The sequence below is a fragment of the Amborella trichopoda genome, chromosome 2 (genome assembly GCF_054954075.1).
Source record: "Amborella trichopoda isolate Santa Cruz 75 chromosome 2, AtrichopodaSantaCruz75HAP2 v2.0, whole genome shotgun sequence".
NCBI classification, from domain to species: domain Eukaryota; kingdom Viridiplantae; phylum Streptophyta; class Magnoliopsida; order Amborellales; family Amborellaceae; genus Amborella; species Amborella trichopoda.
Window position 1 is genome coordinate 6,312,350 of NC_142337.1, and position 15,453 is coordinate 6,327,802.

Genomic DNA, 15,453 nt, shown 5'->3' on the forward strand with positions numbered 1-15,453 from the left:
ACTTGAGCAATATACCTTTTGGAGCCACATTGCTTCGGTGATTGAATTGGTCGCTTCGGCGATTGAATTGGTCGCTTCGGCAATACGCTGTTTGGGACCGTCAATGGACCGTTTTTTTATTTTATTTAAATAACAACATTTTACCTCGAAAGGGTTTTTGTTGCGGAAAAAAAAGTGAGAAGAAAGGTTAGTTGAGAGTTAAGTTGCACATATAATAAACTTGGGTGGTTTTTGTAATTTTTTCAAAGATCTTCCCTCGGATTTGGCCGAGGGAGTGCATGTCCAGTATATGATCCCACGGGAGCATAGTATATGCCAAGTGAAACAATGTATATGGGCACCTAGGGTGGTAATGGAAGAGGACCGAGGACAGGAGGGGTAGACTCAATCCGGGTCTGGGTATAGGTCAAAAAGTTGGATAGGGCGAGGCGGGTTTGGGTTCGATCAGATCTAGTCGAGTCCGGGTCCGAGAATATTTTTTGGATCCCAATATAAGAAATATATTTGAATATAATTAAATATATAGATATTTTATTTGTTTGGGTTGGGTCTGATTGAGTCAGGGTCCAGCCAGACCGACTCGACCCGATGCCACCCTTATTGGGCCGGACAAAGTAGGTATACTGTATAATCCCACAGAAAACTATGTATCCAGTGTGATCCCGCGGGAGCGCATGTAAGCGCCTTTCGCAGTAAGGCGCAAATGAGTGGCTTCGCAGTTCACGCTCGACAACCATCAACCTGGTGTCTATTTCTCTCTCTTCTTGAAGGGTGCTTTCCCCCTCTCTCTCTACCGTATAGTATATATATATAGACATGCCCAGATCCATTCAGTGAGCAACCGGTTGAAATTTGAGATTTAGGGCTATCCTATTTTCATTGTCATCAAAAGTTAGGGTTCTCGTTCGTGCTTCATTCTAGTATTCATTTTCTGTTGACTCCTAATTCCTAACCATTTGATCAGTGTATATTTATAGTTTTTTCCATTTCAATCTATTCCTGAATATTCAAGAGTTTTGAGTTAAATTCAGTTTTAAAATGATATCTAGTTTTGTGCGAAGTGATTGTAAAATGTCTTTTATTTATATCATATGTAAACGAATGTGCAATGATTTCTTTTTCTGGCAATTATTGATAATTATTATGCATATCTATGTATAATTTCTCCTTGAAACTTTGCAGGGCTGATAAAGTTTTATAATGGAGCAATGGCTTAATCAGGTGTTCATAACTCAAGAAGTTTATGTAGCACTCGCTGTTTTGTTCTTCACTTCTGTCCTCTTCTTGTTATGTAAGTTTTTGTTCATTTAGTGCAATTTCTATTGTATAGGTATTTTGTTTTCTCCTTGTTGTGGAAGTTTTGTGTTTATTAGCGCCATATATTTATCTTTTATGGGTCTTTTGTTTTCTTCCTGTTATGCAAGCTTTTTTATAAGTTTAGTGCCATAAATATTTATATATTATATGCCCAGAAAGAAAAAATTATTGTACGTGTCTTTTGTTTTCTTGTTGTATAAGTTCATATTGATTTGGTGCCATATATTTCTCTTGTATGGGTTTTTTGTTTTCTTATTCTTATGTAAATTTTTGTAGATTTAGTGTGTTAAATTTGTCTTGGATTAGTCTATTGTTTCTCCTTGTTATGTAAATTTTTATTTGTTTGGTGCCATAAGATAATCTCAATTTTATTGTTCCTTTTTTTTTATGGGTTGGACTTTAGCATAAAAAGTTTTGGACCTGTCAAGAGGTCTGAAGCTTCCTTTGATAGTTTCTTATGGGATTTGAAATTGTTTCTCTAAATTCTGGTTCAAATAATATGGATTTGTATTTTTGTGCAGTTCGGTTGTTTAGGCGCACAAAATCTAACACCATTGTGCTGGCTGGTTTAAGTGGTAGTGGCAAAACTGTTCTCTTTTACCAGGTAAGCTGCTTATGGGTGGATTGGAAGTTTTTTGTAATATTTGTAAGAGATGAAATGAGTTTTGATGTACTTTAAGTGAAAGATTTAGTTGGTGGTTTTATTTTGTAACTCATGTAGTTCTTGGAGATAAATTCTATGATTAAATACTGAAGTTTTCATTTTTTTTTTTCTTACTTTGAATTGGGGGTGATGTTTTGGCTGGTGTTAGATGTGAGGTAATTTCAGTTGTCATGGTTTCATCCTTGTTTGAAAATTGCCCTTCATCACCTTTTCTCTTGTATTAGTCAGTTTTTATTATTCCTGCACTGCACGTATCTTTTAATGAGAAATATGATCAAAATTTTGTTGATACTTACTCTTCCATAAATTTAAATATCTGAGATGCTTACTTTGTTAAGATCAATTTTACTTTTATGGCTAATTATGATGGAGCCTGCTTACAGGGCCTCGACCTTAGATGGGCTACAGGTGGAAGTTTAAATGTAGTTAAGTGTGGGGATGCTATGTTATAGATGTGGCTCTCCCTGACATGCCTTCAACAGTATGGTGCTGGACTTGTTAGTGGCAATATTGTCAGATTCGCTTCGGAGTCTTCTTCGGTTTGGTGAGAAAAATGAAGCAATTTGGTGCCTCGGGGGAAGACTTCAGATTTTTTTTTTTAATTTAATAAATAAATTATATATTTATATATAAAATATATACAAATAATGGATTTAGTATAAATACATTATATACTTATCTATAAAATATATACAAATAATGGAAAATTAAAAATAAAAAAATAATTTTTATTTTTTTTATGTAGCTATTTCTTTGCTGGCCGAAGTAGACCCGAAGCAAACCCGAATCTGATCAAAGCAGCCCGAAGCGGCCCAAATCTAATTGAAGCGGCAGCACCAGGATTCGCTTCTCTTTGGTTTATGCCTAAAATCCAAAGGCTTCGGCATAAGAGGTTGAAGTGAAGCAAATTTGATAACATTGGTCAGTGGTTTGGGATGCTGAATCTTGCAATGGGTTCTGATTGTGGTGAAGTCTTATGCTTGAATGATTGAGAGTAGGGAGCGTGTTTGGGCTTTACTAGTAAGTTCCCTGACCCCACCCTCCATGCACTGTTGAGCCTGACGTTAGCTGGCTCGCTACAATACTAAGGAAGAGTCTGTGTACTTGGCTTTTGTAGTTTTGTGACAATGGAGGGTTGGTCTAGATCTAAGGGCTACAAAGTCCTACATGTAGGGTATTAGAAGAGTAAGTCAGTTGGTATTGTAGTAGCATGAGGTATGGCTCTGAGTGTTTGATTTCGAAGGTATCTGGAATGGTTACATTGTAATAACTTGGATTGAAGCTCTATACTTTTTTCTTGGATTGCCATTATGAGCATTTCGGGCTGTATGTGAGCTGGGTTCTGGTGAGGTATTCTGAGCCAAATTTGGCCAAAGTTTTATTCCTAACCTTGTCTCCTCTCACTCATGAATCAAATTAAAATCCCAATTCAATCTAGCACTAATTTCTGAAAGTATTATAATTTTGAAATCCCTTAATCTGCCTGATTTATAATTAAGATGCCATGGCCTTTGAATGTTAGACAGTTTTTCCCTCACAAACCCTTTGCCAATATTTATCAGGTTCTTCTGTTCCAAAATTTTCTCATTATCATTGCGTGTTGAAAGCAACAAGTAACTAAAGGCTCAACCCATTATTCTTGTGCCATATTGTCCAATCAGACCGCTTTGATATGAAACGGAGCAGCTTCCTTCAAATGCTCCAAATCAAAGGAAGAAGTTTCTCCATTGTTCATCTTTACAATGATTAAATAGAAGGTAAACGCATTCTTAGATCCATGACCAAGACATAATTCAAATACCGCAGTTCATCCAAAGGGCACAGGCTCCACAGAAAGTGTTTCATACCCAATTCAAATGTTACTTCTAACCACTATCTGATTTGATAATTGAGCTGAACCATTTACTGTTTCTCCCAACTCAGCTATCAAAACAGGCTATTCAACTTGCATCACCCTGGTTTCAGGCTCAAATTCACTTGTTTTACCCTCCTCCCTTTATTAACATCGAAGTGCTGATCCCCAATGAAGCCACACAACTTTGACCTTTTAACTTTTTGCTAAGAGATAACTGTTCGGCGTTTTTTGTTAGGGGGATTAATTTATTGTTGGGACTAGAAGTTTCTTGAGACATTTGAGTGCTTTTTTATTGTTGCTATATTGCCTTATGGGAAATTTATGATTTATGATTCTTGCTGCATCAGTTCACTTGGAAATTTAGTAGGATAACGCAGAAGTTCTATATTCTTCTGGTGATTGAGGAGTTGATGTTGCATGCCCTGACATTAAATTTATTTTTATTGCAATACCTTGCATTGAGATGTTGGAGCATGATTGATTTACATGGTTGAGTAAGCTTGTTGTGCCTTGATTTAGTTGAAGGTGAATGGAGGAGGGTCCTGATGCATTTGGGGGCTTCATATCTGAGTGTTGATTTGATTGCTCTGAGTCAAATGATTGAGATATTCAGAAGGAAAAGAAGCCAATAGAGTGCATAGGTAAGTATATGAATGTTGGAGGAATAGGATTGTGACTGGAAAGGTCAACTTGGGTGTCTTTGAAGGAAAGTTTCAAGTCACAGGTTTCCGTATTATATCATCAAATAATACCTTAGCTATTCCCATTTTAAATTTTGTTAACATGAGAAAATAATAGTTCTTGAGAGTTTTTTTTTTTTTGTGAAGATGTTGTCTTTTGTATCATTTATGTGCATCATAAAAAACAAAGAAATCTTTTCTGCCTCTCCGCATCCAAATCTCACCTAGCCTCTGGCCATCTCTTTGTAGCTCATTATGACGCTATAGAGTGACAGGGACTGTAAATATAGGTTTGCACAATGCTACTAAATAATATTTGTACACACAATTGTTCGATTAGCATATTATTCTTGTGCCATTAATTGATAATTACTTGGGCCCGTTTGCATATGACATTATGATCTGCAAATGGGTATCGTAGATCATAATACCTATCCAATGATACTAATGCGTATTGTGAATATGATCTACTAATGGGTATTGTACCAATCAAAAAGATCTACTAGTGGGTGTCCTAGCATTCTTTATCACACCTTTAGTTGAATGTGTACACATGTTCAGTAGTTTGCCTAGCCAAAAAAAAAAAAGCCTGGCCAAAAAAGGATGTGCAGTAGTTAATCTTTGACTTGCAACTCGAAACTGGAGTTTGTACAAATGAGGTTTGTAAATGGGATACCTACAGGGTTGGTGAGGATCAAGGTGGTAAATCCTACAGGGTTGCTGAGTTTACTGCTTAAGACATGATAAAGGAAGGCAGTTATTGCTGGGTGTTGATTCTGTTATGGCCAAATGAAAATGTTAAGTAATTTTGTGGAATGAGAGTTAATTGTGATATTTGTTTGAGGTTAGTGTCATACTGATACTGGGTGGAGGTTTCTTTGTGGAGGAATCGAGTTTATCCTTGGCCTTTAAAGTTCTCTCAAAGAACAATGGGATACTCCATGTGGTTGGATTCTTGGGTTCTATGTGGCTTCAATTGGTTTGAGGAGGTGCGTGTTGGCAGGGATGTGCTGTGGGGTTCCGGAGTAATGATGGTGAAATTACGGGAGGTCTAGAGCTGGCCATTGCTTGATGCAGGTAGAAAAACTTAGCACTTAAAAATTGAGTACACTAACAATTAAGATTTTATTCAAGGGTGGCAGGGATGACTTGGCAAATACAGCAATTTGTTGGCAGGGCTGACTTGGCAAATACAGCAATTTGTTGGGCATGTGGTGAATGGGATATTGCATTGCCTCTCCCAACAACATAGATAGTCTACAGTAGCAAAGCCATACCCATACGTCGGGGTAGTGATGCATCACAAATAGGGGCAGATACAGATAAATGCCAAGCAGCACACCTTCTAGTTCATTCCGTTGATTCAGTGGATTATGGAGGTCATACTTATTTGCTGTCATGTTTTCTGTTGGCTGAAATGTTAAAATCATATTGTCTGTTGTTTACCTTTTAAACCTCGGTTTGCACTCAAGAACTTGGCGGCACTACAAAGTGCTATTCTTGGAACAAAGGTTGTCAACATGTGACCCTAACTCACTTGGATTTTCATCTTTGATTGCCTTTCCATCCAGTGGGGTTTGTTTAGCCAAACCTTAGATCATAGTTGTTGGAAACGCATGGGAATTTGAATCGTTTAGGAACCGGAATCGCGGAATCACCTGCTAGAAGATTCTTGTCTTAAGAATCGTTGTCCGTACAATAGGAATCGTTGGGAATGAGATTCTTAGTTTTTAAGAATCTTGTTTCGACCAAAATAGATCTAAGTTTCATCCACATGAGTAATCAAGATTCTTTCATCCTTGGAATCGAGATTCCCATCCCCTTGGAATCGACACTCCATGAGTCAAGATTCATTAATAGGTGGAATCGAGTTTTTGACATCTATGGAATTGAGTTTCTGACATCTATGGAATCGAGTTTCTGACATATGTGGAACAAAGATATGTTGGTGTTTCGAATCGTGATTCGAACATATTTGGAATCAAGTTTCTGAAGTATATGGATCAGACATGCCAGTTTGAGATCGAGATTTACAATAATATGGACTATGGGACGCGTTTGACGACCCCTTCCAGGAATCAAGATTTCATTTTTATGGAGAAGGAAGCCCCAAGCACATCTTGAGCTTTATCAACCTTAGAACCTATATTGGATGTCTCTTATTATAAGGTTTTCCAAATTTTAAAGTGATTGTGTTGACTATTGACCTTACGGTCATTATATACAAAAGATAAGTATATCTAAATTGTTATTTTGACTTCACTATTATAAAGACAAAATAGTATTAAATCTACGCCATGGTTTTACTTTAAATTGTATGTGTTGTATTTACTAGTTATATTTTAAATTTAAAGTAAAGGCTATCTAGGGTGGCACAAGTAAAATAATGAAACACTACAACCACTAGAAGCATTCGAAGGAAGATTTCTACTTCAATTTCTTTTAAGAAGTGCACAACCATCACAAACATTGGACATTATATACTTTGTATTGTTTTTTTTTTATACTCTGAATTTATTTATTAATCAAGATTTAATCGCTGGAATCTAGATTTATTTATTAATCAAGATTTAATCACTGGAATCTAGATTCGATATATTTGGGAACGTCTACCTACGGTTAATGGGTTCAAGTTTCTAAAGATGTGTTGGATAGAGATTCCGAAATTAAGGAATCGAGTTTCCTTGGTTCCGATAAATGGTTTCTAAAGATGTGTTGAATCGAGATTCCAAATTAAGGAATCGAGTTTCCTTAGTTCTGAAAAATGGTTTCTAAAGATGTGTTGAATCGAGATTCCAAAATTAAGGAATCGAGTTTCCTTGGTTTTGAAAAAGGTTTCTGTGGAGATTCCTTAACAGAAACGCGGAATCAGGTTTCGAAAACAGAATCACGAGGTCGGTGGAGAGTTTTCGGTAGCTATGGCTTAGATGTAGGAACCTTGCAATTGGAGAAGCAGTTTTGATAATCCTATCTATTGTTCCAAAAACACAGATTTCTTTGCTTGTTTTCTTTGAAGATGTGATTGTGTTCCCTGAGACTAGTGATCAAAATTCCATCTTGTGAGTTTAAGTGGAATCTTGATTTTCAGTTTAGTAACTTTTGTCTTCTTCTTCTTCTTCTCCCCCCCCCCTTCTTTGATGAATTAGTGAGAAATTTTTTGTTTCGAAGAGATAATTGTATATGTCGAGAAATGCAACACTGTGCTTTTGAGTCATACGCATTCGAGACTTGTTCTTTCGATAAGGATAGTTAACTATTTTGGTTATTTGTTTCATTAGGTAGATAAACTAACTTTTGTAAGAAGGGTTCTTAGAATAAGCCAAAAACCAATTTTGGTTACACATTTCATCTGGTTTTGCTCAAGTTTTATGAGAATTCAAGGGACTTGACTGTTTCAAGTCGCTAAACCCCCAGTAAGTTTCCCACAACTTTTCTGACTCAAATGAGTTTTATCTGTTTATCTTTCTTGTTTCTCTTCCTATTCAGGCTCTTCCTGTCTGTTTTTATTTTGAACTTTATCTTCTTTTATTTTTGAGAAGAACTTTAGGGGTAAAATTATAGTTTTAGAGTAATATCTATGTCTTTTCTTTCACTACATTTATGCATATGCATGTATTTGATGTATGTACGCATCTATGTAATGCGCTATGTGAATCTGAATATTTTCTTTGTAGGGTAATGATACCTTCAGTTTAGTTCTACTAATAAGTAATGAGACTATATATTTAATAGTGCAGAAGATTAACATGACTTTGTGATAATCAAACTTTATCTTCTTTTAATCTTTTGTTTTCAATTAGTTCCATTTTGGAGACATTATATCCAGATAGTGAGATCCTTAATACATTGGAGATTTATATGTTTCAATTGAAAAAGTTGTATAATATGTTGGATTTGTCTGATACAGTACAATATAAACCAATAATTGAATCATCATCATTTTAGCCTTTTCCCAATTAATTGGGGTCCGCTACATGAATCCTGGTTCTCTATTTTGCTCTATTAAAGGCCATGTCCTCTGTGGTCCGTAAGTCCCCCTATCTTTTTAGACTACTTCCAACCATATCCTTTGGATCTACCCCTTATCCTTTTCAGTCCTTCCAACTTGCACCTTCTAATAGTGCAGTACTTGGTCGTCGCCACACATGGCCAACCCACCTAAGTTTACTCTCTCTCATTTTATCGTCTATTGGTGCCACGCCTAAATTCTCTTGAATAGATTCATTTTGAATTCTATCCCTTCTTGTCTTGCCACTCATCCATCTCAACATCCTCATCTTCGCTACACTCATTTTATGGGTATATTGGCTGTTGTCCGCCCCATAAAGCAAAACTAGTCTCACCTCTGTCTTATAGAACTTGCCCTTCAGCCTCATTGGTATGCGGCGATCACATAAAATTCCAGTTGCACATCTCCACTTTGCCCACCCAACTTTAATTCTGTGTGCGACATCTTCTTCGATCTTTCCATTTTCCTGGATTATTAGCTCAAGATATTGAAAATGTAGTCTTTTTTAAAACCTGCACTCCATATACTCTAAACCTTTGGATTCTGGAGCATCCTTCCAAAGTTTTAACTTTGTGTTGATGCTGTTTCGGGTCTTATCAATCAAAACTATGTCATCTGCGAATAAAATGCACCACGGTATCTCATCCTATAGGTGCCTAGTTAAGTTGTCCATAACTAAGATAAAGAGGTACGGGCTCAATGCTGACCTTCGATGTAAACCTATTGTCATTGAAAACTCACTCGTCTCTCCACTAGTTGTTCGTACACTAGTTAGCGTTCTATCATATATATCGATGTAGTGTTTAGAGACACCTTTTTTTTCTAACACCCGCCAAATCAAATCTCAAGGTACTCTATCATAAGCTTGCCCTAGATCAATAAAGACCATGTGAAGGTCTTTTCCATTTGCCCTAAACTTCTCAATCAGTTGCCTAAGTAGGGAAATAGCCTTTCTGGCATAAAACCAAATTGGTTTTCAGATACACTCGTTTTATGCCTTAATCGTTGCTCAAACCAATAATTGTATATTTATAGATTTATCAACTCTTTTGAATTTCAATATAAGAAATTACATTTTCTATGAGTTAAGATTTCTTGCATTTCTATGTTCAAAAGAATGTAACAGAACAAACTCACGTTACATTTTTCATTTTAGGATGTTTTATTAAACTTTAGAAAAAGCTTGAAAAAGACTTACTGGAAAAAAAGAAAATTATTTTGCATTTTTTGGATTTTGTTGTTAATCACAGCAAAGAATGACGTGCTTGGATTCGAAATGGTTTTGGCTCAAACTGAGTCTCAACCTGAGTTCTGTTTTTACCTCTCTGCTTAAGAGCATTTGGTGACAAAATTTCAATTTTGGTACCGTTTTATGGCAAATACTTGCATAAGGTTTTTGCCCAAGAGTCTTAGTATGGCATGGGGCTGGGTCCTTTTCACTACAGGCACTTCTTAGATTTAGGCTTTCATTTGTATACCTTTTTATCTTGCATGCACATATGCATGTGAGTGGGCATGTGTATAAAATGAAAAGTAAGTATTCTTGCATGGTAAAATTTGCCTTCTAATTTATGTTTGCAAGCATTTGAAGGCATCCTTGTATTACCGCTAGGATAAGAGTAACTCACTTCTTAATTGATAAGCACAGTCTTTTTCTAGTTTGCATTTCTTTAATAGGATCAGTAGAGTTTTGTGATGATTGTAATCTTTTTGCCTTGAACTAGCTTCAGGATGGCTCCTCGCACCAAGGTACTGTTACATCAATGGACCCAAATGAGGGCAGTTTTGTGCTTCACTCTGAGACTTCAAAGGTATGGTTGCTATGGAAGTGCTCTCTCTGCCCTGCTCCCCCCCCCCAACCTTTGAAAAAAAAAGAAGAAAACCAACCATGCACAAAAGCCAGTGTTTGCTCTCCACTATGTCCATGCACACATGCATATACATAACTGAAGTTGATAGTGAAATTGACAGAGACAAGGACTAACTCTTCTTGTCCTTTAAACAGAAGGGGAAAATAAAGCCTGTGCATGTAGTTGATGTCCCAGGGCACTCTCGCCTTAGGCCCAAGCTTGATGAATTCTTGTCCCAAGCAGCTGGACTAGTATTTGTTGTTGATGCTTTGGATTTCTTGCCAAACTGTCGAGCCGCTGCTGAGTAATTTTCTTTGTCTAAAGCTGTTAGTATGGGTAATTGACCTGATTTCTTAACCGTTTTTGCTTGTATTTTTTTTTCCTTTTTGATTGTTCTTTTTGCTTTGGTTGTTGAAAGGTACCTCTATGATATTCTGACAAAGGCAAGTGTTGTCAACAAGAGAATCCCGGTACTAATTCTCTGCAACAAGACTGATAAAGTGACAGCACACTCCAAGGATTTCATAAGGAAACAGCTTGAAAAGGAAATGTATGGCTCCATGTTGTCTTTTTTTTATTTTGTGATTTCTTAATAGTTACGGCCTAAATTCTCTTTGCAATTTTTCAAATATACAGTAGATAAGTTATACAGACTATTATTCCATTGATCGTCTCAACTACTTTCAATGTTTCTACAAGTTTAGGAACCACTCGATTTTTTTTTTCTATTTTGTTTACTTACAGGGAGCGCCATTTGTCATTTGAGTCTACATGAAGAGGATTTAATGAACTTTGTGATTGTACTTCATATTCTATATGCAGATAATGCCTCTACCCCATCTTCCAAACTCTTATAGTTATATGATTATGCTGTCAGTATTTAGTTCATAGATGAAGTGATCATTATAAAATAAGGCTGCACGTGTGCAGAGAATTGAATGGATACCAGGATCGATGATCTCTCACTTTTCATGGCATGTTTGTCATTGCTCCATGCAATGCCTATACCTAAAAGCAGTGTTTCAAAAATCGCCGATCCGATCTGGAATCGGGCGATCCGGATCGGGTATTGGTTATAATCGATCGAAATGCAGTATCGGTAAAACCGGGCGGTTCCTACTTTTTTATTTTTCAATCCGGTTTTCTTTTTATGAACCCACCCTGGTTTTTTTGAAATGTGATTTATGCCAACTGGCACTCCACTTTACTCCCCCCACGTGATTACAAATTTTTGCCACCTTGCTCTCCACTTTACTCCCCCACGTGATTGACAAATTTTTGCCACCTTGCTCCCCCTACGTGATTGACAAATTTTTGTCAGCTTAAAAAGTCTCAATGTACAATACGCATGCTTCACATGGCCAAGACAACATACAACAAACCAACTCGTTGGGTTTTTTTATAATATTCACTCTTCTCACATCGCTTCGATGTGGGATATATCTGTGAGTTGAAAACACATTGGCAAATATTATTAGCTTGGGATAAATTGCAGTGAGATAGTGTACACGCGATGGTGTACGCACAACGGTGTATGCCTGTCATGAATAAGAAAGTTATATGTCTGATTGTGGCAATGAAATTTGATGATAAAAAAAGAAAAAAATTATTAAAAATAATAATTAGGTGCCCATCACCCCTATCTTTCACCAAAAAAATTTAAATTTACTTACCAAAAAAATGTAAAAACTCTATTAAGCTAATATATCATGGTATTATTTCATTATATGAGTAATAATTAATTAATTTGTTAATTAGGATTAAAAAATTAGTACTAGCTCATAGGATAAAAAAAATAAAAAGTAATACAACAAGCAAAAAAAAATGTAGTACAACATCTACTTCTTTTGTCAAAAAAAAAAGAAGATAATCAACAAGTATCATATTTTTTTGTTAAAAAAAATAAAAGATAACACAATAAGTATTTCTTGTCAAAAAAATAAAAGGTATTTCTTAATACAACCTAGGAATAAATGGTCTCATTATATTTTTTATTTTTATAACATGATGGTCTTTAACATAAATTTAGTAATATTAATTTAAAGATAGGATTCATACAACGAGGCCATTTGAAATCTCTCTCTTTCTACTAACAATCTCTTCCACTAATTTATTCTGGAAACCTAAAAAATTAAAGAAAATTGGTACGTATTCTAATAATTTCTACATTGTTAACCAAATCTTTTATTTTATTTATTAATTTTTGTATTATAAATCATGTAGTGTACTATTTTTCTTACAGTTGTCAATAATACATTTTAAATTATATGATATTATAAAATATTTTGGATTTGTTATTATTTATATAATAAAATAATTATAAAATATTGTTGGTATATAATATTATAGTTAGTTAGGTTGTAATAATTTGGGTTTTTTTAGCGAATTAGGGTTTTCCGCCGATTCGAGATTTTAGTGGCCAATTTTTCATCGATTTAGTCAACTCTTTATTGTAGTCCATATATGATTATATACTTAATCCATGATAATTCTATGATTTATTTTGTGTGATGTAAATTTAATGGTCAGCATAAGTTCATACAGGGAAAGAACATCTCAATATTCATAAATTGATGAAAACAATGAAAGTTAATAGTGTAGTACCCTCATTTCTTATTGGATTCTTAAAAAACAACATTTATAATGAATTTTAATAATTTTTTCGGAATTTTTTGAAGCTTTAATATCACCGATTCAGTCGATTCCCGATCCAGATCGCCGATTCGCCGATCCGGATCGGTTTTTGAGGTGCCCGATCGGGGTCACTGATCCGCTTCTAAAAGTACTTTTGTAACCTAAGGATGGGGGCATGAGTATCCAAAAATATGCAAATTATGCCTATATGAAGCAAGATCTTACCCCTGATTTCATGATATTTCGAACCAAGTATCCCTCGAGAGTTTAGGTGTACATCCATTGAAAAGAACTCCTGAAATGAGGTTCTCTTTTCATTGTTTATGGAAATTGGACTTGCTTTTCAGTTTTCTTCTTTGGTGTTGAGCCATGCTTGGTGGTTTTGTGGTTTGTGTATTTTGCAGAGACAAGCTTCGTACGTCAAGAAATGCTGTTTCTGAAGCTGATATTAGCAATGAGTTTACACTCGGAGTTTCAGGGCAGTCTTTCATGTTTTCTCATTGTGTTAACAAGGTCACTGTTGGGGAGTCATCTGGCATGACTGGTGAGATTTCACAGGTCGAACAATTTATCAGGGAGCATGTGAAATCTTAACAACTTGGGTAAAAATCATATCTTAGGCTTATTTTCTTGACCTTTAGCTTTGAAAAGTTATGTATTTATCTACATATTCCCTTATCCTCGATTTGTGGTTTTACACTGAAAATGGTTTTTGGCTGATTTTACTTCCCAACTTTGGTTGTAACAAGAACTTGTTGAGATTGATCTACTGAGCAATCAAACGTTGCATTCTCTTTCTCTCTCTTACCTGCTTTTTTAATGTCCCAGGTTATCAGCAACTTAGTGATTTCAGGGTTTGGTGGTTTATTCTTGACAACAAATTGACAAATTCTCCAAAAATTGTTGCTGGATATTGAAACCATTGGACTATGTTTCCCATTTGACAATGGTAGCTCCCTTTGAAACTTTGTGCATTGCCTCTGCCTCGAAAGATCTTGACAAAAAAGAAAAAGTTAAATTTTTTGTTACATCTTGATCACGTGCTTGAAGTTGATTTCCTTTTTATCTATTTCAAAGTTCAAGGACAACATTTTTGTAACTCTTCAAAATTGAATTCATGTAATATGATGGTACGATTTTAGTATGCAACTTATATTGTTGAAATTCTTTGCAAAACGGTTTCTGTATTTCATAGGGTAAAATGAGCAGCACCCTCTATCTGTCTCTGCTGCCTGCTGCCTGCTGCCTGCTGCCTGCTGCCTGCGTCTTCTCTCTCACTGTCCCTGCAAAATGGCTGAGTCTAGCCATGAAAGAAACTCTCTGTGTGGGACGCGATTAAAGGAAATGAAGACAGCCACAAGCTATTTTGTGAGTGGTGTTGCAATGATAATTGATGGTTCTCTCTCCCTGTGTTCTCTCTCTCTCTCATTTGCGATTATAGTGTTTTACTTGACTTAATAGGAAATTCTGAAACAATTTTTTGGCACCAGATATAAAGAAACTTGGGTTTTATCCAAAACTGAGGTATTTATCAAGACCCCGAAAACCTTCTCTGTGAGAGCTCTATAAACCTGATAAAGCGAAGAAAAGGTGTCAAAACTTCCCTTGAGGGAGACCCGATTTTCATATAACTGGGTAAAAAGAAAACCAGGATCCAGTCGGGCCCAAAGTCCAGAGGTCCCCAAATCACCCAAATGATTTGTAGATTAGTTGTGTCAAATTTACAGTACTTCACCATTATCCCAATTCTGTATTATGCTCTCACCGGAGCATAGCATGCTCCCAGTTCTATATTTTGCTCCCATGGGAGCATAGCCTCACGCACACTGTAACCCAATATGCGTGATATTTGGTCAAGTGCAGCACCGAATATGATCAATCCACTCATGTACGATCAACAATGTGAAATGTTCACCCAGGTTTCTTAGGGGTGTAAATGGGTCGGGTTGGGTTGGGTTGACTCGTTTTACAGGTTTATGTGAATTAGCTTCCTACTATTATAAAAGGAAATGTATATTATTATAAAAAGAAATGTATAGAATGAGACTATTTACTTTTGAAACAAGAGATTATAATTATCATTGACGGTTAGATTTGAAAATGAAAATGGGTGGTTGAGAAGTTGGGTAGAAATTTCTCCAATATGGTGACACATTCATTTATTTGATTTTACATCCAATGGCTAAGGGATCGTTTGGATCCTATGGTAAGCATTAAGATGGTTTTGTATACCCATGAGTCGATGAAACAAATAGGGCGTAGAGCTTTCAAAAGTAAATAGTCAAAAGACCATGGTAGAAATGTTTAGATGAAAATATTGGCATGCATCGAACCCCTTAAAGAGGCTTCTACTGTATAGCAAACTTCTCAAACCCATCGGCAACCTCCCTTCCCTAGTCCTCTCCAACTTGTTGGATGAGAGAAACCAGGTCCCCTTGGGGTGT

At 36.0% G+C, this 15,453-nt stretch overlaps 1 protein-coding gene across 50 annotated transcripts; it reads left to right on the top strand.

Moving 5' to 3' along the window:
• The first annotated feature begins 713 nt into the window (after positions 1 to 713).
• LOC18443147 (uncharacterized) lies at positions 714 to 14,528 on the top strand. Of its 50 annotated transcripts, none has more exons than XR_016048964.1 (10): positions 714 to 965; positions 1,183 to 1,291; positions 1,839 to 1,921; positions 10,250 to 10,336; positions 10,531 to 10,679; positions 10,794 to 10,925; positions 13,414 to 13,611; positions 13,838 to 13,958; positions 14,205 to 14,377; positions 14,500 to 14,528. XR_016048964.1 is itself a non-coding variant. In XM_088857627.1 (9 exons), the coding sequence occupies exons 2-8, from the start codon at positions 1,201 to 1,203 to the stop codon at positions 13,924 to 13,926; spliced, it is 771 nt and encodes a 256-aa protein (XP_088713753.1). In that variant the 5' UTR covers positions 714 to 891; positions 1,183 to 1,200; the 3' UTR covers positions 13,927 to 13,958; positions 14,205 to 14,528. The 50 variants fall into 50 exon arrangements, 29 of the variants coding, with proteins under 29 accessions (XP_088713753.1, XP_088713761.1, XP_088713764.1 ...); XR_016048961.1 differs by having other exon boundaries at positions 714 to 891; XR_016048959.1 differs by having other exon boundaries at positions 714 to 891; positions 13,414 to 13,553.
• The last annotated feature ends 925 nt before the right edge of the window (positions 14,529 to 15,453 follow it).

What these genes read in the sequence shown, in the direction of transcription:
- LOC18443147 (XM_088857627.1), top strand. Translation starts at nt 1,201, where the DNA reads ATGGAGCAATGGCTTAATCAGGTGTTCATAACTCAAGAAGTTTATGTA. An exon ending in AAACTGTTCTCTTTTACCAG is followed by an intron (nt 1,922 to 10,249) that starts GTAAGCTGCTTA and finishes GCCTTGAACTAG; the next exon opens with CTTCAGGATGGCTCCTCGCA. An exon ending in GGAGTCATCTGGCATGACTG is followed by an intron (nt 13,554 to 13,837) that starts GTGAGATTTCAC and finishes TTAATGTCCCAG; the next exon opens with GTTATCAGCAACTTAGTGAT.